A 23,301-nucleotide genomic window follows, 5' to 3' on the forward strand; every position below is an offset into this window, starting at 1 on the left:
GGGGGGGGGGGGTCACATCCCCTGGGAGGAAGGAAATTACATTTGGTTTCCTGCAGGGTCAGGGCTCTGTCAGGCATTGCTGCATCAGAAATTTACGGCTTTCATCCTAAATGGAAAAGTTAAATGCATTTCGGGACAAGGCTTCACCAAATTAAGTGCAAACGCCAGATAAACTCCTGAAACTTTGCTAAAGGCCTTTCATTCTGGAGAAATGAGTAAGACGAACCGAATTCCTAGAGTGGGTTCAATTCTAATTAGCATCTCGAGCTTCAGTTTGCATCTTGACTGAGGAGCAAATGAACCTAACTGTATACGAAGGGAACATACTTTAGGGGCTATGTTAACAAACCAGGGAGGGTGCAGGGGAGAGAGGAGAGAAAAAAGGAGGCGTCAAACCAACCTAGGAGACATGCCATCAGTCCTCATCAGGCCAGCCTCCAAGTGGCAACCTCGCTCTGTTCCAAGGCTGGGACCCGCGGGGAGCGGCAGGCCCACTTCACAAGGGCTGAGAACAAGCCACTGCTTTGGAAACAACACGTGAGCATGTGCTTGCACATAGACACACCTGCGTGCACACACACGCACACTCATCTGGACGCACACAGCCACACTCACTTGCGCATGCGTACATACAAAGCAGCTGCCCTTAGGCTTAACTGCTTTCCAATCCTGGCATCACAGCGAGTCATCTGTCAACACCTGTAGCCTTTAATTCCCACCCTCACCTGTGTTACAGACTTTCATGAAGGTTCAACTTCAGGATCTGAAAACTGAAAATCTGACTTTTTTACTTTGGGAGGGGATAGCGTGCTAATTGCCATCAGCATCCAGTTAGCAGCAGAAAAATAAAGGGAAAGGATTGGGGTGGGGGTGGTGGGAACACGGGGGGAAGCAGCTCATTAATGCCAAGAGGCAGAAATCACAAGCAAACTACAAGAAAATTACAAAGAGGAAAACTGCAGTGAAAAAAAAATCTTTTGAAGAGGAACTTCGCCAGACAGGCTGCTACTGACAAAAAGTTAAGACATTTCATCTAAACTTAAAAGTGAAAATTAAAACAAGAGGAAAGGGCTTGAGAAGGGAGGTGACTGCCCAGCCCTTGATGCCTGAGCAGACACCTTTAACACCCAGGTTACTATTTTTAAAAGGGAGTAAGGACCCCTCCCATTCCGTGTGGGGCTCACGCCAGGCTCGAGGCCTCGCCCACCCGGGCCCAGGACCCAGCTAGCACTGGTGTCCCCCCTGCTGGGATCTGCCTCACCTTCCCAGGCCCTCCGTTTTGTTTCTACCTCCAACCCCACACTAATTATTGATCAAGAGAAGCTAGTCTCCAGCCCAAATATTCACACATCATGGTTCAGGAACACAGCTCAGTGACAAACTCCCATGGACCTCACCCAGACAAATTCTTTATATTCCAAAATCACTTTGTACTCTGAAAGGCGTGTCCTGGAAATCTTTCACAGAATCATAATGTCTGTAGAAATCTGCATACTCCAGGTCCTCTGTCTTCTGAGAAGCTCCTACTCGGACTCCTAGAGTCCACCTGTGCCTTGTTCTGACCATGGCAACAGTGGCCTTGCTCTCCAGCTAAACACCCTTCTCTGGGTTGAGTGACTGACTACTTGCCTCTTCTACAGATGAAAATTTCAAGTGCGGAAAGGCAAACAGTACGCTCCCGATCTTATAGAGAGGAAACTAAGTGTAGATTTTAATCAGGCAATCTAGCCGTAAGGCCCAAGGCTCAAAACCATGCAGACAGTGTGTGTTGATCAAAGTACCGTTTTCACTGCAAAGATGCAAAACACAGGGTCGAAACTGACAGAAATATACGAAAAAAACAAAACACAATCAGATTAGGAGACTTTTAGAATCCTTTTGCCCCGAGTTGGACAGATATGTAGAAAATGAATGGGAACATACAGATTCAAAACAATATATTTCCAAGTTTTATTTTAAATGTTACAAATAATTACATACCCAAATGAAAAATACACACACACAAACTTTTTAATATAAACTTTTTAAATGTGCATGGAACATTTTGCAAAATGTTGGCTAAAAACAGCATCAAAAAGTAAAAATTTTATAGGGCCAATCTTTAGACCTCACAATAACATCTGACATGTTAGAGACTTTAAAAAAACTAGTAGTATTAGTTTTAATAATACATTTTATATATATATATCATATAACTTAATATATTCATATTAGGAAAAATATGGGTGGGTATTTTTAAACTGTTAGCATGGGGAAGGCACCAAAACAGGAGAGGCAAAACCATAAAGAAAAGTATTTACACATATTTATAAATTTTAAGCAATCCCCAGTTAAAAATAAGCCATAAATAAAACAAAAGACAACCAATAAAGCAGAGTTTTAAAAAAGAGTATTTTTAACTGTCTTCTTGTAAAAAGAATGTTCTTACAGTTTGGGTCAGCTGTTCCCTGCTTCTGAATCAGCAGAGAAGTAGTTTAAAATGTGGATTCCGGACTGCCATCCCATAGAGAATCAGAATCTTTGTGGCTGAGATCAGGAAATCAGGAATATGAATTTCAAAACTTCCCTAGTGTGTGTTAGTCTCTCAGTTGTATCCAACTCTTTGGGATTCCATGGACTATAGCCCTCCAGGCTCCTCTGTCTGTGGAACTCTCCAGGCAAGAATACTGGAGTGGGTAGCCATTCCCTTCTCCAGGGGATCTTCCCCACCCAGGGGATCAAACCCAAGTCTCCTGCATTGCAGGCATCTTAGCCACCAAGGAATCCCTAGATAAGTAGAAAAAACCAGTGCAAAATCGAGTCAGGATAAAAACCTTAAGCGTGTTATTCACACCCCTTTTTTTCCCCCTAGCCTTTCAAGCTTTTCCTCCTAATCATTCATTCAGCAAACATGTGAGCACTATGGGCCCATCCAACAAAGCAGAACGTATTGTTTAAATATGAGCTGACCTTATTTTATCTTTGTGTGAAAGAGCTGAAGCCCTGCTCCTAAATCACAACAGCTCAGGCAGTAGGTATCTTGGCTCTGCCACTGCGGAAGTATTTTTGAGAAAGATTTAACGAAAAATTATGTCACCGGGAATGTTGTTTCTGCATAACTGGATCATCAGCTAGCATCATGTAGGTTCACCTGGGCACAGCAGCCCCAGAGACCAGGCCGAGCGGCTGCTGCCTCGTGAACCACCTCACCTGACAAAGCATGAGCGTTAAGTCAAAGCGAACTTTTAACACAAGACTGGATGCACTACACTTGGATTTCATGTATGATGAGATTCCATCTGCCTTTGAAGACCAGATCATTACATACCTGGAGCAAGAACTGAGACCTTTCTAACAAGGGTTAATACAGGCACTTCTGAACTCCTATTCACTCAAGTTTCCAAGGCCATTAGCTAGGAACTTCAACTACTACTTCTTTAAACTGTAAAATGTCAAGACCCATCTTAATGCTCACGGTTCATTTTCATTCTTGCCATCGACAACACAAGGAACTTACCTGGGAATCCTTGAGATGGGCAGAGTCTTGAATCAAGTCTTTGCTTTACACTAAAACCTTGAACATACACATCAAATCGCACTGAAGAGAATACTGGCTAAAGCCCAGGGGCAAACGTGTGTGGGCAGCCTGGTGCCCACCAGGATGAAGAGAGATGGAAAGCTGGCCTGTGGAGGCCAGGGAAGCAGTTAGGATCAGAAGCAGGCCCCTAGGCTCAGGTTTTCTGCCCCTAAATATCCAACTGAATCAGCCTGGAGAAGGCAAGGCACCTCACTCCAGAATTCTTGCCTGGGAAATCCCATGGGCAGAGGAACCTGATGGGCTACAGTCCATGGGCTCACATGAGTCAGACACAACTTAGCAACTAAACAACACAAATCCAGTGAAATCACACCCTAAACTCCACTGTCCCTGGATCAAAGCATCCTTTACTTTTCCCTACAGGCTACATGGCATAGAGGAAAGAGGTGTGATCTGGCAGGAAGACAGCTGGTTCGACCTGTGGTTTTCAAACATTTGCTACATCGGAATCACCTGCAAGTTTGTTAAAAACACAAGCTCCTGGGCCCCTCCCACAGATTCAGGAGGTCTGGGTGGAGCCAGAGAATTCCAGCAAGTTCCCAGGTGATGTTGATGCCTTAGGCGGGACCACACTTTGAGAGCTACTGGTCCTCACTCTGTGACCTTGGCCACGGCACTCATCCACTCAGAGCCCTGATTCCTGCATCTGCAGAGCCAGAAAGCTGGCTCGTTCTCTTCTGAACTGTTGTTCCACCATCGCTGTGCCTCAAGGTCCGAGTGGGTATAAAACAAGAACTTCCCAGCGTCCACATCACTTTTCCAAATACAGACAGTGAATAGGATCCCATGCTCATATTACACTATATCAGCGGTTTGTTAATTGGCAACAAAGCCAACAAGATAGAACTTAAAACAAGAGCCAGTGTTTACTCTTTTCTTGGAGGTGCTGTGCCAATATGATTTGGCAAGGTTCTCAGATGTGGTCAGCTGGACCACATTCTGTGATATGGATAAAGCACTGTGGATACATTTACTCATTCTATGGTTAAAGAAAAGAGAATTTACATAAACTCAGCTAAACTTTAAAGAATTTGGCTTTGGTTCCAAAACTAAGTCTTATTTCTAAGAATTCACTCAATTCTTTAAAAATATATATATATTTATATATATATAAAATAAATAAATATATATTTTATATATATATAAATAAATATATATATATATATTTTTTAATGAGTACCAAACTTGCTAGGCACTATATGCTAAATGCTAAAAATACATAGGCAGGGACTTCCCTAGTGGTTAAGAATCTGCCTGCCAACGTGGGGGACACAGGTTCGATCCCTGGGCCCAGAAGATTTCATGTGCTGCAGGGCAACTAAGCCCCCGTGTACCCCAACTACTGAAGCCCACACGCTTAGAACCCATGCTCTGCAACAAGGGAAGCCACCACAAGAGGCCCAGGGGCAGCAGTGAAGACAACCCAGTGCAGCCAGAAATAAATAAAAGCAAATAAAATGAAATTAAAAAAAAAAATGTAATACATATGAGGTGGGGGACAAGGTCTCTGATTTGATGGGGGTATGGAAAATGTGCCAAGAAACAATAAGGTATTTACAAAAATGAACACACAGCTTTAGCTGTGCTGAGAGTCTCGTGTTAAGAAGAAAGTAGAATGTGACCTAGGCTAGAGATTTCCCAACACAACATGTCCATGAACTGGTGAATGGATAAACAAATTGTGTGATATAGCCACACAACGGAATACTATTTAGCAATAAAAAGAACATGATATTGATGTGTGCTATATGGGTGAACCTCAGAAATAACATGCTAAGTGAAAGAAACCAGATGCAAAAAGATTACACGTTGTATGATTTCATGTATATGAAGTGTCCAGAGAAGGGAAATTTATAGAGACAAAAGCAGAGGAAGAACTTCTCTGGAGGTCCAGTGTTTAGGGATTCCATGTTTCCACTGCAGGGGGCACAGGTTCATCCCTGGTTGGGAAACTAAGACCCCACATGCTAAAAATAAACCAAGAAACAAGCAAGCAGACAAGTGACTGTTTGGAGCTGAGGATGAGAACAGTATTAACTATACACTGGCTAGAGGGAATTATTTTGGTGATAGGAATGTTCTCAAACTGAATTTTGATGATAGCTGCACACTATAAATTAGTTAAATATTATTGAATTGTATGCTTGCAATGGGTAAATTTTATAGTGTTCAAATTATACTTTAAAAAAAGTGTTTTTAAAAACTTCAGCAATCCTGGCAATATCCTAGACCAGGGTAGAGGTGTCAGAATTACTGCCAGGGTACAACTGACAAGACCTGATAATGGACTGGGAATTTCATTTGGGGGCTGTTACACTTCAGAAGCCTTTACAACTTCCAGGAGGTGTTGATTGGCAATTGGATGAATGGATCTGGAGTCCAGACAGGATCTGAGCCGGGGATTAAAGATGAATAATCTGACAATAAGTAGCCAAGAGAGCTAAAGGCACAACTGAGACTGCACAGAAAGAGAAGACAGGGAGGAGAAGGCCCAGCATCAAGACGTGAGGAACTCTTAACATTAAACAGGAAAAAGAGATGAAGAGAACAAGATGGAGAGACGGGAGGACAACCAGAACCCCAGAAAGAGAACATTCACGAAGGCAGGAGTGATCAGCCGTGCCAAGTGCTAACAAGATGTCAGTAAGATAAGAACTGAAACATGTCTTCTCTGTGACCATACACAGATCTATTTGCATATTTCAAGACTCAAGGATTCCCATGACCCTGACTTTACTATAAGGCAAATCAGTTCATGTTGGTATGCAAGCCCAAGGGAGACAGGAAAAGAACTTCTCTTTTCCTCCAAACATGTATTGTCTAAGTCCACCAGCTGCTTCCCAACACTCATGTTCCATTTTTACTGGGATCAGTGGAAAGACAGATCTCTGGGTTGAAACCAAGGTTACAACCTCAGCTCTGGCTCAATTAGCTTGTGGTCTGAAACCAGATGTAGCGGTGACAGCTGACTATCTATCCTACCTATAAAATAATCATTTTCTCTCTCAAATCAAGAGAACTCTAATTGTTATCTGAGCTGATACACAATGCCAGAATACATTTCCCAATCTTCCTTTAAGCTAGATGTGGCCATCTAACTAAGTTCTAGCTCATGAAGAATAGTGACGGATTGGACTCCTTCCCCTCCTCTACTTGCTTTGTTGGAAGGCAGACACAGTGGCTGGAATTCCAACACTCTTTTTGAACTTTGAGGACATGGCCACACCCTAGGGATGGTGAAGGAGAGAGTTAAAAGGAACACGAGCCTCTGAAATCTGTGGAACCCCCACACCAACCCTGAAACAATTAAGCAAAAAAAATCATGTATGTACAATGGAATATTATTCAGCCATAAAAAAAGAATAAAATAATGCCATTTGCAGCAACATGATCAAACTAAGAGCAGTAAAGACAAATCACATGATATCACTTCTACTGTGGGATCTCAAAAAAGATACAAATGAACTTATTTACAAAACAGAAACAGAACTACAGACACAGAAAACAAATTTAAGGTTACCAGAGGGAAAAGGTGGAGGGGAAAGGATAAATTAGGAATTGGGGATTAACAGATACACACTACCATAGATAAAATATAATCGACAAGGACCTACTGTATAATAGCACAGGGAACTGTATTCAATATTTTGCAATAACTCATATGGGAAAAGAATGAAAAATAATAGATACAGATGTATGTATAACTTAATCACTTTGTTGTACATCTGAAACTAACACAGCATTGTAAATCAACTACACTTCAATAAAATAGGTAAATAAAGACTAAACAAGAAGGAGCTCAAGGTTAACAAAAACAAAAACACCCACCTACCCTCTGAGGTAGGTACTATTACTACCCCTTACCAACCACAGGAAACAGAGAGGGTCTCTCTCTCAACCAGTCACACAGCCCATCAGCAGAGATGATGTGAGCCCAGGCAGTATTCCCCTAACCCCTGCACCACCCTGCCTGTCTCAGAAAGCTACCAGCACACTACACCCCCCACCTCAGGACAGGGTGCCTCAGTCTTCCAGCACCTTCTAAGCAGAGGTGTGGGCTAGGAGGGACATGCTGCTCAGGAAATGTTGACCATTCAGACTTCACGTCAAAGGTGGGATGTCCGGCTTCCCTGGTGGTCCACTGGTTATGAATGTACCTTGTAATGCAGGGGACATGGGTTCGATTCCTGGTCTGGGAATATCCCCACATACCATGGAGCAACTAAGCCCATGAGCTACAATGACTGGAGCCCGAGCACCGACAGCCCATGCTCCACAACCAGAGAAGCCACTGCGACGAAAAGCCTGAGCACCGCACCTGGAGAGTAGCCCCCTCTTGCCGCAACTAGAGAAAGCCTATGCTCAGTAACAAAGACCAGTGCAGTCAAAGATGGGATGTCTACTCAAACCAGTGAGCTGCCTGGGTTCAAGTTCTCCTCACAGGATTATGCAGGCAGCTAACACCTGGGAGATGGGAAGGAGAGAACATAAAAGTGGTAAAGTCTAAATGGGATGGTCCAAAGAATTCTCACTAAGCTGATGGGTTTCACCCCAGAGAGATCACGCCTTCTGCTTCTTCCGGCCGCCGTGGGTAGCCACCCCACCCATTCTCTCCCTGGGTCCTCCAGACCTGCTGTGATCCTGCTTACACCCAGCTTTGTTTATGGCTTGCTTACCTCCCCCAGCATGAGATCCCAAGGCTCCCAGCCCTGCAGGAAACTGAACATTCAGCAGGAGCATCGTAGTCGCCTGCGGTTCTCAGGGCCGGGGAAGGACAGGACCACCCTGGCAACTAGTCCCGGGCACTCATGCAAGAAGAAGCTCACGTGACCAACAGACAGATCAGATCCGGCTGCCACCAAGGGCCCTGGAAAAACACACATTCCCAAAGGGAAATGCCGTGCTGGCTAGCTCTACCTGGCATGTCATTAAACTAACTTGAAAGGGTCCAACACACCCAAACACGATTAAAGTCTCAGCTGCTTCTCCAACACATGCTCCAAGGCCTCCCAGCAACATGAGCCACCATGAGCACAACATCAAGGCCACAATAAAGCCGCGAGATCACCAGGTCCTCCTGGGAGTTGTGAGCCCAGTACGCTCTCTGGGGACACAGTCCCAAGCAGGGGACACAGAGGCCCAAGTGTCCACACATGCCCACTCTCCACACGCGCTCTCTCAGGGAGCCTGAGTCAATATCATTTCTCACCTGGTCTGACCTTGTAAAGATCTGCGCCTGGGGAAGTCACCGGTGTTCGTGGGACCTCCCCGATTTTCTGGGGAAGAGGCAGGGTCGGTGCCAACAGCCAGTCAACATGAATGCTCAGTCGTGTCCGACTCTTTGTGACCCCATGGACTATAGCCCACCCGGCTCCTCTGTCTGTGGGATTCTCCAGGCAAGAATACTGTGAGTGGGTTGCTGTTTCCTTCTCCAGGGGATCTTCCCAACCCAGGAATCAAACCGACGTCTCCTGCATTACAGGCAGTTTTTTTAACTCGCTGAGCCATCAGAGTGAGTGGACAGAATTCCCAGTTTGAAGTTTTTCTTGAAAGAATTTTTCTAGCGGCCACTACCAACATGTCTACAGTGGCCAAAAATCAAACATACATGGACAAAGGAACCAGGTTAGAAAAGTTTTTATCTCGCAGGGCTTTTCTAAGAATTAAATAAGTTATTTTCTGTAAAATGCTGAGAACAGTGTCTGACACATAGCTACCAACATATATATTAAATATAGAAATTACATATACATACAATTATTTCTCAAATAATATTTTAAGGCAATACTTAGCAATTACCTTAAAAAAGTGTGGTCTTATTTTTTTCATTTTACAATTAAGGAAGGAGCTTTTATTGTTTTTGTTGTCAGAAACAGCAGGTTATGGAATTTAATTTACTCTGTTCTATTTGCTAACAGCTCTGTGACATAGATATTATTTCTATTCTACCTAAAAAGAAGCATTCCCAGGTGGCACAGTGGTAAAGAATCCACCTGCCAATACAGGAGACACCAGAGATGCGGATTCGATCCCTAGGAAGGGAAGATCCCCTGGAGAAGGAAATGGCAACCCACTCCAGTATTCTTACATGGAGAATCCTGTGATCTCATACTGGATACACACAAGTCACGTGATGATAGCAAACCTGTCCATGTCAGAGCACATGGCATCCCATAAAGAGCACCCCATCCCACAGCCTCCTGGCTGCTCAACTCAATAGTGAGATTAAGGCCTAATGAGAGGGGAGCATGGAGACTGCTGCTGCTGCTAAGTCGCTTCAGTCGTGTCCGACTCTGTGCGACCCCAGAGACGGCAGCCCACCAGGCTCCCCCGTCCCTGGGATTCTCCAGGCAAGAACACTGGAGTGGGTTGCCATTTCTTTCTCCAATGCGTGAAAGTGAAAAGTGAAAGGGAAGTTGCTCAGTCGTGTCTCACTCTTCGAGACCCCATGGACTGCAGCCTACCAGGCTCCTCTGTCCATGGGATTTTCCAGGCAAGAGTGCTGGAGGGGGTGCCATTGCCTTCTCCGATGGAGACTGGTAAACATCAACCAAATCCCAAACATCAATGATATTTTCTGAATCTACTTTGAAATCACCACTACACCATCTCCAAGATAAACACCTGCCGGGAGCCTGCGTGAGAAGCTCCGCCCATGGCAAAGGTCATGAGGAAGGAGGCTCAGCATACGCAAAGGCGGGATCAAGCCTCAGGAGTCCCCCTGGAAATTCTCAAGCATCTACCCTCAAAACCAGAGTCTGCCTACTTTCTGCTTTGTGCTCTCACCTACACCTCTGACTTTACGGGGGGCTGTCCCCCACTACCTCTCTCTGAAAAAGAGAGTTAACTTACAGCTCCAGTTAATAAAGTTCCTGGGTGTGATAGTGTTTCAACCTACAAACTCCTTTGGAAGTCCTCTAGCCTGCCTGAATAGGTTTTTCCGGCCACATGTGATTGCTCAGAGCCTCCCAACTGTGAGAGGCATGAGATGTTCTAAACGGTCTAAATACAGATTCCTTTGAGCAGTTAAAAGATTGATTAGAAATTGTATTGGTAAAGGGTTTTTCACTTGTTGGGCCAATGTTTGCTGCTAAGTCTCCATATCCCTTACCTGCTGTGTCCCTGGCAGTGTATTGATTAATATGATTGGTGTAAGTAGTAGCTTTAATGTTTGTAACCTTGGACCCTTGAGTTAATTCTTTTTCTTGTTATAGCCCACCACACCTTTGCCCTGTAGGAATGCAACTTTATCTAATGCTTTTGGAGGGTGGCGCCTGACTAATCACCTTTAGAGAAAAATAAGTTTTCTGAAGAAAGGGTCTTAAAATGTTAACAGGCCTCCGGGCCAGAAGATGATGCAAATCACCTAAACCTTTGCATATGGTACTTTTGCAGGAAGACAGCCTGGCTTACTGCATGACTCTACCCCTTCCCCCTTATCCTCTATGCACAACTTAAGGTATAAAAACTACTTTGGAAAATAAAGAGGGGCCTTGTTCACCGAAACTTGGTCTCCCCATGTCGTTCTTTCTCTCACCTTCTGGCTGAATTATTCAGCCTCTTTTCTCCACTGAATTTCCTCACTGAGCTATCCTTATTTCAGCCTCTTTTCTCCACTGAATTTCCTCACTGAGCTATCCTTATTTAACCACTTTATATTCTTAAGTAATGTTTAATTAAGCAATTGTTCCCCGGATCCTCGCCGACGCCGTCCCGGCTTCGAATTCCCTGGATCCACCGGGGCTGGACCCCAGCAAACACCGAAGCCTTCTTAGCAAGACAGCCTAGGCTTCCTTGCCAAGAAACTGCCACTTGATTCGCTGTTCTGACCCCTCCCATCCCCCAAAGAGGGGGAAACAAGACGTGTATTCTCCACCTCCTGGTCCAGCCTGAATTTTGACCACCAGTGGCCACTGTTCAACCTTATCTATCTCCTCTCCTGTGGAGACAGCGTGAGTTTGGGGGTGGCCCTGCTAAGCTGTGTGAGGTTTCACAAACACACAGAAGACGGATGGAAGGACCAAGGTCAGGCAGCAGCACGCCAGCTCCTTCTCTCGCCCCGTCCATTACCTGCCACTTCAGTGTGTCCAACAAGAGCAAACGAAACAGCCCACTTCACGAAAAGCCAATCTCTGTTCACTGCATTTTTCGAGCTTTTTATACCCTCCCTCAACCGCCTCTTAAACTGTTTTTCATAAAAGATATATGACCCACCTGCTCCTACCACTCCCAACCAGAACGAATCTCTTTCATCAACCTCGTACCCCCCACCCCGCAGCAGACCGATGGGGCTGAAAAAGTGGGAAATCGTTTGGCTTCCTATTAACTGTTACTATTATTATCACCATCATCACCATCATCAGGTTCCATGACTGTCTCTGACACCTAACCTGGAAGCTCCTTCAGGGCCACATCACTTGATGGGAGAATCCCTCTGGGCTCGGCACAGAATCTCATATATTGAGGACTCTAATACACGCCCCCTGTTGGGCCAGGGTGACGGTCAGTACACAAGAAAGTGTCCCTTCATTATCATTCACTGTCCTCATTTATCTCCTATCACCACCATCACAACCATAATATAAAACTCTCTAACATCAGTACCATTCTCCATCATCAAGGACATTTTTAGGTCTATGAACATGCCTAAGATGCCACACGAGGACCGGAAAGTTAGCATCATTGACTCTGCCTCTTCCCCAGCGTACTTATCCCTGATCAGCAGAATAATCAATCCCCAACCATTGAAGACCTAGTTCATCCGGGGACCACCCTGAGCCCCTAGTCCCCCGACTACGAGCAGATCGGATTCGAGTTTCGGGGATAAGAGCGGCTGCACCTGATGACGACGATCGTGGTGTCAGGCCATCATCCACGGCTAACGGAGAACTCCCTCACGTCAAACTTGATTCTGAAGACCCATCACTCATTGAAGACAGCTTGCCTGCCAAACCCACTTGTGTAGAAGATTTTATGTTGAGAGAATGCTCACAGCTGTGGGAAGCTAAACATTTCCCCAACCCTCTGGAGAAGCAGGGAAACTGCCCAGCCTGCCTCTGAATTACTGATGTCATAATTTATTGAAAGGTCTCTGCTAGGTCATAGGTCACACCCCCTATGCAATGCCAGGTACCTACTCCAGGGTCTCTCCCTGGGGGGAGCAGGGGCAAGCAACATGGAGACAGTGGTCCCCGAGAATCTACCTTTCAAGGATCTTATAGCCCCGAACCTGACCAGCACTCAGCATCAACACACTCGTCTGGTGACCTCATTTCATCATCTCCTAAAGTAGGTGGGGTACTCTTCACTCTATTTTACCAATATGAAACCTAAGGCAGGTAAATTTCCCCCTGATTTCCAGCTAGTTGATAGAGGGACCAGGACTAGGACCAACTATTAGAACTTTTGGTCCACTGCTTGTTTCATTCAGTAATGAGGTTGCCCCAACTCATGTTTACATTCACTGCCAGGCATTCTTCTAGATGCTGGGGACAGAGAAGTGAACAAAACAGATAATTCCTGCCTCACGAAGCTGACATTTCAGTGGGAGGAGAGAAATTACAGACCTATAATATGTAAAAATACAGTATCAGAAAGTGAAAACCAGGCTGCCATTTGGCACAGTCTAATTTCCCCAGGTCAGGGAAGGTCTGTCTATACGGAGGACTTGAGCGGAGACCAGAAGGAAACGGGAGAGGTGTGTCACCTGAAGGGAAAACTGTGTTCCAGGCAGGAAGTACGACATCAGAGGTGGGAGCAGGCTGGGCATGCTGGAAAAAAGCAGGAGAAACGCAGACGTGACAGGAGCAGGTGAGCGAGGGGGCCAGAAGCCAGAGGGCCTTGCAGGCTGTGCTAAGGACCCCAGATTTTACTCCCAGGAAGACGGGAGGCCTCCAGAGGGTGCTGACACTAGAGGGTCACTCCAGAACAATGCTTAAGCGGGTGACTGGAGAAGCTGGGAGGTCCATTAGGAGCTAACTGCCAAAGTCCAGGCAGAGATGTACCCCAATGGACCACATGTAACATGTATACATAAGCCACGTAGAATTTTCCAGCACAACTTAAAAAACAACCCTTTCTCCTCTACCTGCATCCTGATAACTTACTTGTTCATCTATTAGCTGACTCAGAGACAGGGTGTCCAGCCTGGGATATGGGTGCCAGGCATTTCCACTGTGTCAGCGGCCTGCTTGTATTGGCCATGGGCCACAGTGAGGATGAGGTTAAGGAAAGGACCGGCATTGACTTTGGTTCCTATTATTTTAAGATGTTTGCTTGACTCTCCACAGTCTGTGAGTCTCTGGATTGCGGCCATCAGTTCTCTGATTCGATAGTCTATTCCCATAGGCCAGGATGTATTTTAAGAACCAGAAGATATTGATCTCCAGTAGGTGACAGAGGTACTGGGGATAAAGAAACAGAAGCGAGGATGGACAGCAGCTCCCCTCGGGCACTGCACACAGCTTGGCTCTCACCTAACTCGCGATCTGTAACCGACAAGAAACCTGGGGTCACCTCTTCAACTGCATCAAGAGCCATCCAATAACACTGACTTTAGGTCGCTGGAAAAAAGTCTCAGCATAGAATGAGGTCTCTTAAAATAATGTAACCTTGGGACTTCCCTGGTGGTCCATTGGCTAAGACTCTGCACTCCCAATGCAGGGTTCAATCCCTGGTCAAGGAACTAGATCCTACATGCCTCACCAAAGATCCTGTGTGCTGCAACTGAGACCCAGCACAGCCAAATAAATAAGTTAAAAAAAAAACCTAAGCATACAACTGTATGGCTGTGAGCATAACTGATGCCATCTTGGGCCCAGGCAGCTCTTCCTGCCCTCCTGCTGACCCCACCCAGAACTGTACTGAGCGGTAAATCCCACGTCTGTCGTTAGGGCCTTTGTGGTCAAGAGGCATAGTTTAATAATCACTAGGACCAGGTGGCCTCCATGCTCTGTTAGTCCCCAGGCAATGATAAGAGACCTTGGTTGACATATTCCTGGCACCCATGCAAACAGTTACACTTCATAAACTCGATTCAGCAAGGCATGTGCTGTTTCTGAGAATCTACCCCACCCCCAGGTTATCTAAAACCGTCCTAACGTTCCCTTGGAGGTACAGAGTGCTTCTAGCATTCTTGGAATGCTTCTAGATCGCTGTCCGTGGGGTCTCCACCCCACTCTGTAAGTTCCCCGTAATAACCTGGTCCATGGATTATACAGAGCTGCCTGCCTTGTTTCTCCACCTGCAGACACTTCCTCAGTTCAGTGGGCTCTCTTCATACCCTCCACCCTCCAACAATAACATCAGGACTCTTAGTGACACTGGGCTTCCCTGGTGGCTCAGACGGAAAAGAACCTACCTGCAATGCAGGAGACATGGGTTGGACCTGGGTCAGGAAGATCCCCTGGAGAAGGGCATGGCACCCCACTCCAGTGTTCTTGCCTAGAGCATCCCATGGACCAAGGAGCCTGGAGGGCTACAGTCCATGGGCTTGCAAAGAGCCAGACACGACTGAGTGAGAATGCTTCCACTTCTTAGTGATGTTAATTTTCCTTTCTATAGGCTGACCTAAGGAACCCTCCTTCGAGGCCATTGAAGAAAGTAACCTGAGGCTCACATGGCCTCCTCCAGCGGCAGGGCCTGGCCTCCAGCAGCCCCTCACGGCTTCCTTTCCACACCCACTCTCCTTCATAATAACGGCCTACATCCTCTTAACACCATGACCTCCCGTATCTAACCAGTGTTCTCCACCAAAGGAAATGCGCTGGCATTCAGCCAGAACACCTCCCAATTTGGTTTCTGGTCTTGTGCTCTGTTTGTGAGGCTGTTTTTGAGGCACCTGGAAATTAGTCCTGGGGAAAAGAACAAACATAATGAAAAATAAAAGATTCCATTAACTTGATGACTCTTGTGGCTGATGAAAGCTATGCCTGGTGCCGCTCAAGGTTAAAAAAAAAAGGGGGGGGGGGCAGGGAGCGGGGAGTGGCTTACTAAATAGCCTCCTCTCAGCAAATTATTTCATTAGCAAAAAAACACAAATTGCATTCCTACAGTGACTGACTGACTCAGCAGAGACTCTGGTGCCCGGCAATTTCCGGTCCAACAAGCACTGCGATTCCACAGACCCTCAGTGTCCCCATCAGCTCTTGTTCCCCAGCTGTTCTCCACATCCCAAGTGAGACACAGGCTACTCGTGGACCTCACATCCATCTCCCTGAACTGCCGCCACTCCGAGCAGCAGCCTTGAAACCAACCACGTAACATCCACTCAAACAAGAAGAAAATCTGATACGTTGGAGGCACTGAAATGCAAAGCCTGAGCAAAGCAAGTGATCGCTGCCCTGGAGAGATGAGGACCACCGGTAGCATCGTCGTCCTCTGGCCTTTCAACACAGGGACATGGGCTTCCGGCAGGGACAAGGCAACTACAGAATTCAGAGGGAGGCCAGGACTCCAGAGATGCGCCCCAATCTGCTGTTTTTGGCAAACACAGAGTGACCCAGATCAGAGGCAGTACTGTTGAAATACAGCTTGGTCTTCCACTGCAAAATGTCACTTCCTTCAACAGCAAGCCTAAGTCTCCCAAGACTTACCAATATTTATAGCATGCTTCAATTGCCTTCTACTTCAATTTAATCCACTTCATGAATTAAAGGGCCTCTCTTTCCTTTCTCCCAATCATTCTGTAAGCCAGCAGGCTCTCATTTCAAACACAGACCAGAATAAAATGTTCTCCTTAATCAAAGAACATGGTTTCAAGGTCTGCCACACTTGGGCTATTACTTTGATTTTGGTATCACAATGGCACGGCCTTTCAGGACACCAAAGGAAGGTTCCTATTAAATGCAGCATGGAGCCTGGCCAGCACCCCACTGCCCCTGCCCCTTACAGCCTTTAGAGCTGTACAGACACTCACGGCTGACCTCAGGGCCAATGGCAGAGGCCCTAGAAAAGGAGTGGCAAACTTTTTCTGGGAAGGTCCCCAAAGTAAATATTTTAAGCTCAGTGGGCCACAGGGTCTCTGCCTTGACTATTAGTTCGCTGAGTACCTGTAGACGAATGTAAATTGGTGCAGCCACTCAGGAGAACAGTATTGATGGTCCTTAAAAAAACAAAAATAGAGTTACCATGCTGCTGCTGCTAAGTCGCTTCAGTCATGTCCGACTCTGTGTGACCCCATAGACAGCAGCCCACCAGGCTCCCCCGTCCCTGGGATTCTCCAGGCAAGAACACTGGAGTGGGTTGCCATTTCCTTCTTCAATGCATGAAAGTGAAAAGTGAAAGTGAAGTCGCTCAGTCGTGTCCCACTCTTCGAGACCCCATGGACTGCAGCCTACCAGGCTCCTCCGTCCATGGGATTTTCCAGGCAAAAGTACTGGAGTGGGGTGCCATTGTCTTCTCCGAGAGTTACCATCTGATCCAGCAATCCCATGCCTGGGCATATGTCTGGAGAAAACCATACCTTGAAAAGATACGTGCACCCAAATGTTCGCTGCAGCACTATTTACAACAGCCGAGACCCGGATGCAACCTAAATGTCCATCGACAGAGGAATGGATAAAGAAAATGTGGTGCACATATATATAATGGAATATTACTCAGCCATAAAAAAGAATGAAATAATGTCATTTGCAGCAACATGGATGGAATAGAAATGATCATACTAAGTGAATTAAATCAGAGAAATACAAATATCACAGTATCACTTACAGGTGGAATCTACAACCAATACAAATGAACTAATTTACAGAACAGAAAACAGACTTACAGACATGGAAACCAGACTTGTGGTTGCCAAGAGGGAGGGGAAGCAGGGGAGGGTTGGATTGGGAATTTGGGATTAGCAGATGCAAACCAATATATCCAGGATGGATAAAGAGCAAGGTCCTACTGTAGAGCACAGGAACTATATTCAATATCCTGTGGTAAACCAGGATGGAATATGAAAAGGAATATAGGTACAAAGAGATGTGTGTATATATAAACAGCTCAATCACTTTGCTGTACACCAGAAACTAACACTTATAAATCAACTATGCTTCAATAAAAAGTAAGTAAAAAAATAGTGACAACTGATGTATATACTACAGTCCAACCAGAATTTTGTTACCACCACATGGATTGAGATATCCTAGACTCTCTGCTTTTAATTTACAACAAAGCAGATCAGGGAGCGTAAACAAAAGCCAGGAGTCCTCTGTAAACCAAGGCAGAGAGCAGAAATGGTCACATGAGTGATACTAATTTATAAACACAAATAGAAAAGCAAAATCAAACTGTTCAACATTTCTATGCATGTATTAATTTAGGCTATCTTAGATCACAAGCTTAGAGGGACTAAACAGGAACTTCCTCAGCATTCCAGGAAGACTCTGTTTTCCAAAGCAGGGGTTCAGATTCAATCCCTGGTTGGGGAACAAAGATTCCACATGCCGCAGAGTGTGGACAAAATTTTTTTAAAAAACTAAAGCATGGGCTCCAGGGTGCATGGGCTCAGTAGTTGCAGCTCCCCACCTTTAGAGCACAGGTTCAACAGTCGTGGTGCACAGGCTGAGCTGCTCCACAGCATGTGGGGTCTTCCCAACAAGGGAACAAACCCATGTCTCCTGGATTCTTCACCACTGAGCCACCAGGGAAGCCCCCAGTATAGTCGTGTGAACACAGCATTTAATAAATACTTGTTGAGTGAGAACAGGGTAAAAATTATCACGAATGAGACTTGCCCTGCTCTGCCATTCTTGTCTCCACACCCTCTGCCCTCCCAGCTCTTGTCTTGCAGCATCCCCTCAGCACAGAGGGACCTTGAGGGCATTATGCTAAGTGAACTAAGTCTGGGAAAGAGAAATCTGTACAACGTCACTTCTATGTGGAACCTAAAAAAAGGCAAACTCACAGAAACAGAGAGTAGACTGGTGGTCACCAAGGCTGAAGGGGTGGAAGATGGGAATGCAGGTCAAACGCCCCAGGTACATGTTTATACCTCAAACACAAACTTCCAGTTGTAAGATGAGTAAGTTCTGAGGATCTAATGTACAACATGGCAACTATAGTTAACAATACTATATCCCATACTTGAAAGTTGCTAAGGAAGTAAATCTTTACTGCTCTTACCACACAGTAATTATATGAAGTGATGGATGTATTGACTAACCTTATTCTGGCAATGATTTTGCAATATATTCATGTATCAAATCATCACTTTACACCTGAAAGTTATACATTGACATACAGGTATGTCAATTACATCTCATTAAGCTAGGTGAAAATCTCTTCAACATGGATCCAGCACTGTCTCCAGTAAGTCAATAATTAATGCACAATAAGTTTTTATGTACTCTGTGTGTGTGTGTGTGCACGCGCGCACTCAGAAGCTCACTCATGTCTGATTCTTTGCGGCCCCACGGACTATAGCCCACAAGGCTCCTCTGTCCTTGGAATTCTCCAGGCAAGAATACTGGAGTGGGTTGCCATGTTCTTCTCCAGGGGATCTTCCCAACCCGGGGATCAAACCTGTGACTCCTGTGTCTCCTGCTTTGGCAGGTGGGTTCTTTACTACTAGCACCATCTGGGAAGCCTGTTTACTCTGACAGGGTTCAAATTCTATCAAAAAATCTAAAACCCACATTGATAGATACTAAATTCTTCTCAGAGGGCCTCTATCCTAGAACACCAGAGAATTAGTCAAAATGCAAAAAGCAGTGTACAGATTTTATACAACTTCTTACTCACATATTTCCTCAATTGTAGAATAGCTATAAAATGTTCCTTATTGGTTTTTCTTTCTGGTTGGGTGGATCTGGCAAGTTTTAGAGAGTGGCCATTCCCCTGCCTATAAAATCAGGGGTCAGATGTGACAGGATTCTTAGACATTAAGCTGCCTTTGTTCTCGTGACCCTACACCTTCTTCAGACACCAACCTCCCTCTAAACTGACTCAAAGTCAATTTTTTACCACCATCCCCCAAAATGATCATTTCCCAGAATCCACCGCTCACCACAGATTATGTTAATCCATGCAATAAAAATGCAAATGCTTGTTCCACTCAATACTCTTAAAAGACTGAAGTGGATATTTTCACAATCACCTTTCCCAGCAACATAAAAGCTCTACAAATCTGTGATTAATTACTTCTCGGGCACCTGTTAATCTCTCTTCCTCTTTCCAATTAACCAAATCAAAATAAGTGGGTTTTCATATTCATGCCGAAGAACCCAACTGCGTTGATTCATCGACCTGGCGCTTCCCTGAAAATGACCACTTATCTCTCCTTTTGTATCTTTAACTCTTCAGCTTAATACTTTTCAAATTCTTTTTCATATTCTTTTCCATTATGACTTATCACAGGATACTGAATATAGCTCCCTGTGCTGTATAGTAGGCCCTTGCTGTTCATCCATTCCCTATATACCAGCTTGCATCTGGTAATCCCAAACTCTCAACCCACCCCTCTCTCACCTTCCCTCCCCCTTGGCACCCACCAGTCTATTTGTGAGTCTAAGAAGCAGATTCTTTAAATGTGTGATTACAGTTTAAAGTATTAAAGGATTCCAATTCTGTAAGGTGCTAAAAGTCCTAAGAAATTTAATGTTACCTTTAGAAGTTAAGTGAATGGTAATAAAGAAGTGAAACAATTTTTAACATAAAAGTTGCTGCTAAGTCGCTTCAGTCATGTCTGACTCTGTGCGACCCCCTGGACGGCAGCCCACCAATCCCGTCCCTGGGATTCTCCAGGCAAGAACACTGGAGTGGGTTGCCATTTCCTTCTCCAATGCATGAAAGTGAAAAGTGAAAGTGAAGTCGCTCAGTCGTGTCCGACTCTTAGCAACCCCATGGACTGTAGCCCACCAGGCTCCTCCTAGTTTATAAAGAAAATGATCTCCACAAATTGATCCTGGGTTTACTAGATGTAAAATTTTACAATTTTAATAAACTGAATAATCATTGAAAAAGATATATAAATTCCAACTGACTGTCAGTGTTCCTTTCCAAGTATAAGAGACATCCTCTGTTACTAAAAACACACTGTCAATTCACTTAGCCATTATGTTATGATTTTAAACCTTTTTTTGGGGTTTCTTAAAAATAGTAATAATGACAATGTAAAAAGACACCAACACAAGTCTCCTGGAAAATTACATGAGCCCTCTTAAGAGGCATATGCTGGAGATGTTCTTGATCTAAAATCCTTGTCAGGACTTCCCTGGTGGTCCAGTGGCTAAGACTCCATGCTCCCAATGCAGGGGACCTAGGTTCAATCCCTGGTCAGGGAACTAGATCTCGCATGCTGCAACTAAGATGGAAGATCCCACGCACTGCAACTAACCTGGCACAGCCAAATAAAGTTTTTTAATGTTTGGAATTAAAAATAACCTCAGAAAGAAAAAAGGTTAATGAGATGGTACGGTGGTCATTATTGGCAGCCCTGCCAACTAAACAGAAAACAATAAGGAGCAAGCCAGCCATTCTGGTCTCAAGGCCTCCAGCTGGGTGGCAGAACCTGTAAGGATGGAGATGAGTCAGTGGATGGAGCAGATCAGTTAAGAAACGGCAACAGGGACGCGCGCACACTGTTCTGTAAGGCCAGGGGAGAGGCAGACCCACTACTGCTAGATCACCTGATTCTTCAGAAAGTTTTGAATAGTTACGCTTTATATATCCAGATTTTTGAGTGAAAGCATTTGACTTTTAAATCGTGGCAACTGAACATCTAAAAATATCTGCACGAGCAAGACAAAACAGAGAGACCGCCTCCACACCAGGAGCCTGCTCGTGACTCCCGGTCTCCAGGGCAAAGTCCACAGCGTGCGACTCTCAGAGCCCTGTTCCCACCTGCCTGTCAGCCCCCGCCAGTGCCAACGGAGGCCAAACCCCCCACACTGCTGAGATCACTCCACTCCCTGAGCCTGCACCTCCGCTCCCACCACACCTTCCATGCAGAACACCCTGCCCCGCCCACCTGACAGACCCACCTCTGTCCTGAGTTCTGTGCTGACTCAGCTGCAGGCCCTCTGACTCTTCCACAGACTAGTAAATAACACCTTACTATCCATGTAAGTCTGACACATCAAACACACTCAGCACAGCACCTGGCAGAGGAGAAGACCAAACTGAAACACAGATGGCTCCATCAGCGCTCCTTCACTGCAAATAACAGACACCAACCTGAACTTCCTTGAGCAAAACCAGGAGTGACTGACTAATGGGTTCAAGGCATCTCACAGAAGATGAGGGAGGTGGCCAGGCCTTAGAAGGCCCCAGGAGCCAAGAACCGGAAATCCAGCCAACAGAAAGGACGCGGTCTCTCTCTGATTCTAATGTCTGCTTCTCCAGAGATAAACATAACTGTTACAGCTCCCAGGGTGGCACCTTGTAGAATTCCACCAAGAAGCCACCTTGGTCACTTGTCTCTCCAACTTAAAATTTCCAAGAGAGGGGAATAAACAAGGGTCCATGGGAAGCAGTCCTCAAAGAAGGAGGAATGGCTTCCAGAATGTGTCTCCAGTGGGGATTCCTATCCTGGGCTGGAAAACAAGGTTGCAGATACAGGCAAGGCAGGACTGCCCCCCAGACCAAGCCACACAGAAAGTCTCATCAAACACACTTTTTTTGTTGTTGGTTGTGGTGGTTTCTTTTTTGTCAATTAAAATACAGTTGATTTAAAATATTTCAGGTGAACAGCAAGGTGATTCAGTTATATATGTGTGTATATCTATATATACACATATGTGTTCTTTTTCAGATTCTCTTCCATTTTAGGTTATTACAAGGTATTGAATACAGTTCCCCCTATGTTATATAGTCGGAGAAGGAAATGGCAGCCCACTCCTGTATTCTTGCCTAGAGAATCCTGTGGACAGAGGAGCCTGGTGGGCTGCTGTCCGTAGGGTCGCAAAGAGTCGGACACGACTGAAGCGGCTTGGTATGCATCATGCATTGGAGAAGGAAATGGCAACCCACTCCAGTCTTCTTGCCTGGAGAATCCCAGGGACGGGGGAGCCTGGTGAGCTGCCGTCTGTGGGGTCACACAGAGTCGGACACAACTGAAGCGACTTAGCAGCAGCAGCAGCATGTTATATAGTCGGTCCTTGTGTTTTTAATCCATTTTATATACAGTAGTGTGATGTGTTGATCCCACATTCCCAATTTATTCTTCCATCCCCCAACACATTATCACAATTATCCACTGCTTTATTCCAAAGAGAAGTCCACATTCCTGTACCTCCCAGAGCAGCAGACTGATGACCATAAGCTCCTAATGACTGGTCATCCTCAGTGGAAACTCACTTCAGAGATGTAAATGTAACAGGCTTTTTGTTTTGCTCATTTGTTTAGGTTTATTGGTTATGTCATGTGGCTTGTGGGGCCTTAGTTCTCCGACTAGGAACCGAACCCAGTCCTTAGCAGTGAAAGCGCAGAGTTCTAACCACGGGACCACCAGGGAACGCCCAGGTAGAGTTTTTATAACAGAAGGAAGAAAAGGTAGAACTATGGAGAAAGCAAACAGATCAGTGGTTGCCAATAGTTTGGGAGGAAAAGGGGAGAAAGCAGTAGATGGAGCACAGGGCATTTCAGGTAGTGAAGGCGTTGTGTACACCATAATGGTGGATATAACAGGCATTTGTCAAAACCCAAGGAACATGCAATACAAACAGTGTAGTTTGGTGTATGCAAATTAAGAAAGAAAATCATTCAGGATGTCAGGGGATTTCAGGAAAGAAGCCAGA

General features: G+C 45.3%; 1 protein-coding gene and 1 long non-coding RNA gene across 8 annotated transcripts in view; one reads left to right on the plus strand and one right to left on the minus strand.

The window, feature by feature from the left end:
- OSBPL10 (oxysterol binding protein like 10) overlaps window positions 1-23,301 on the minus strand; it is a 333,676-nt gene that overhangs the window by 236,652 nt on the left and 73,723 nt on the right. Inside the window, exon 1 of one of the 7 annotated variants that reach the window (XM_055558427.1) lies at window positions 12,417-12,545. The exons of 1 other annotated variant lie outside the window; for it this stretch is intronic. Coding sequence is in view for 1 of the 6 variants with exons in the window: in XM_055558424.1 (XP_055414399.1) it covers window positions 401-591 (191 nt within the window). In the remaining 5 variants the exon portion in view is untranslated. Of the gene's footprint in view, window positions 1-400; window positions 701-725; window positions 1,275-1,397; window positions 1,856-3,496; window positions 4,095-11,647; window positions 11,775-12,416; window positions 12,546-23,301 lie in introns of those variants that run through there. 5 more of the 7 variants (XM_055558426.1, XM_055558425.1, XM_055558429.1 and 2 more) reach the window with 5 other exon arrangements.
- On the plus strand, window positions 12,640-15,458 carry LOC129635429 (uncharacterized). Its single transcript, XR_008706293.1, has 3 exons — window positions 12,640-12,865; window positions 13,307-13,387; window positions 15,140-15,458. It is a non-coding gene; the product is annotated as an uncharacterized LOC129635429 (long non-coding RNA).

Source organism: Bubalus kerabau, chromosome 20 (assembly GCF_029407905.1).
Source record: "Bubalus kerabau isolate K-KA32 ecotype Philippines breed swamp buffalo chromosome 20, PCC_UOA_SB_1v2, whole genome shotgun sequence".
NCBI lineage: Eukaryota > Metazoa > Chordata > Mammalia > Artiodactyla > Bovidae > Bubalus > Bubalus kerabau.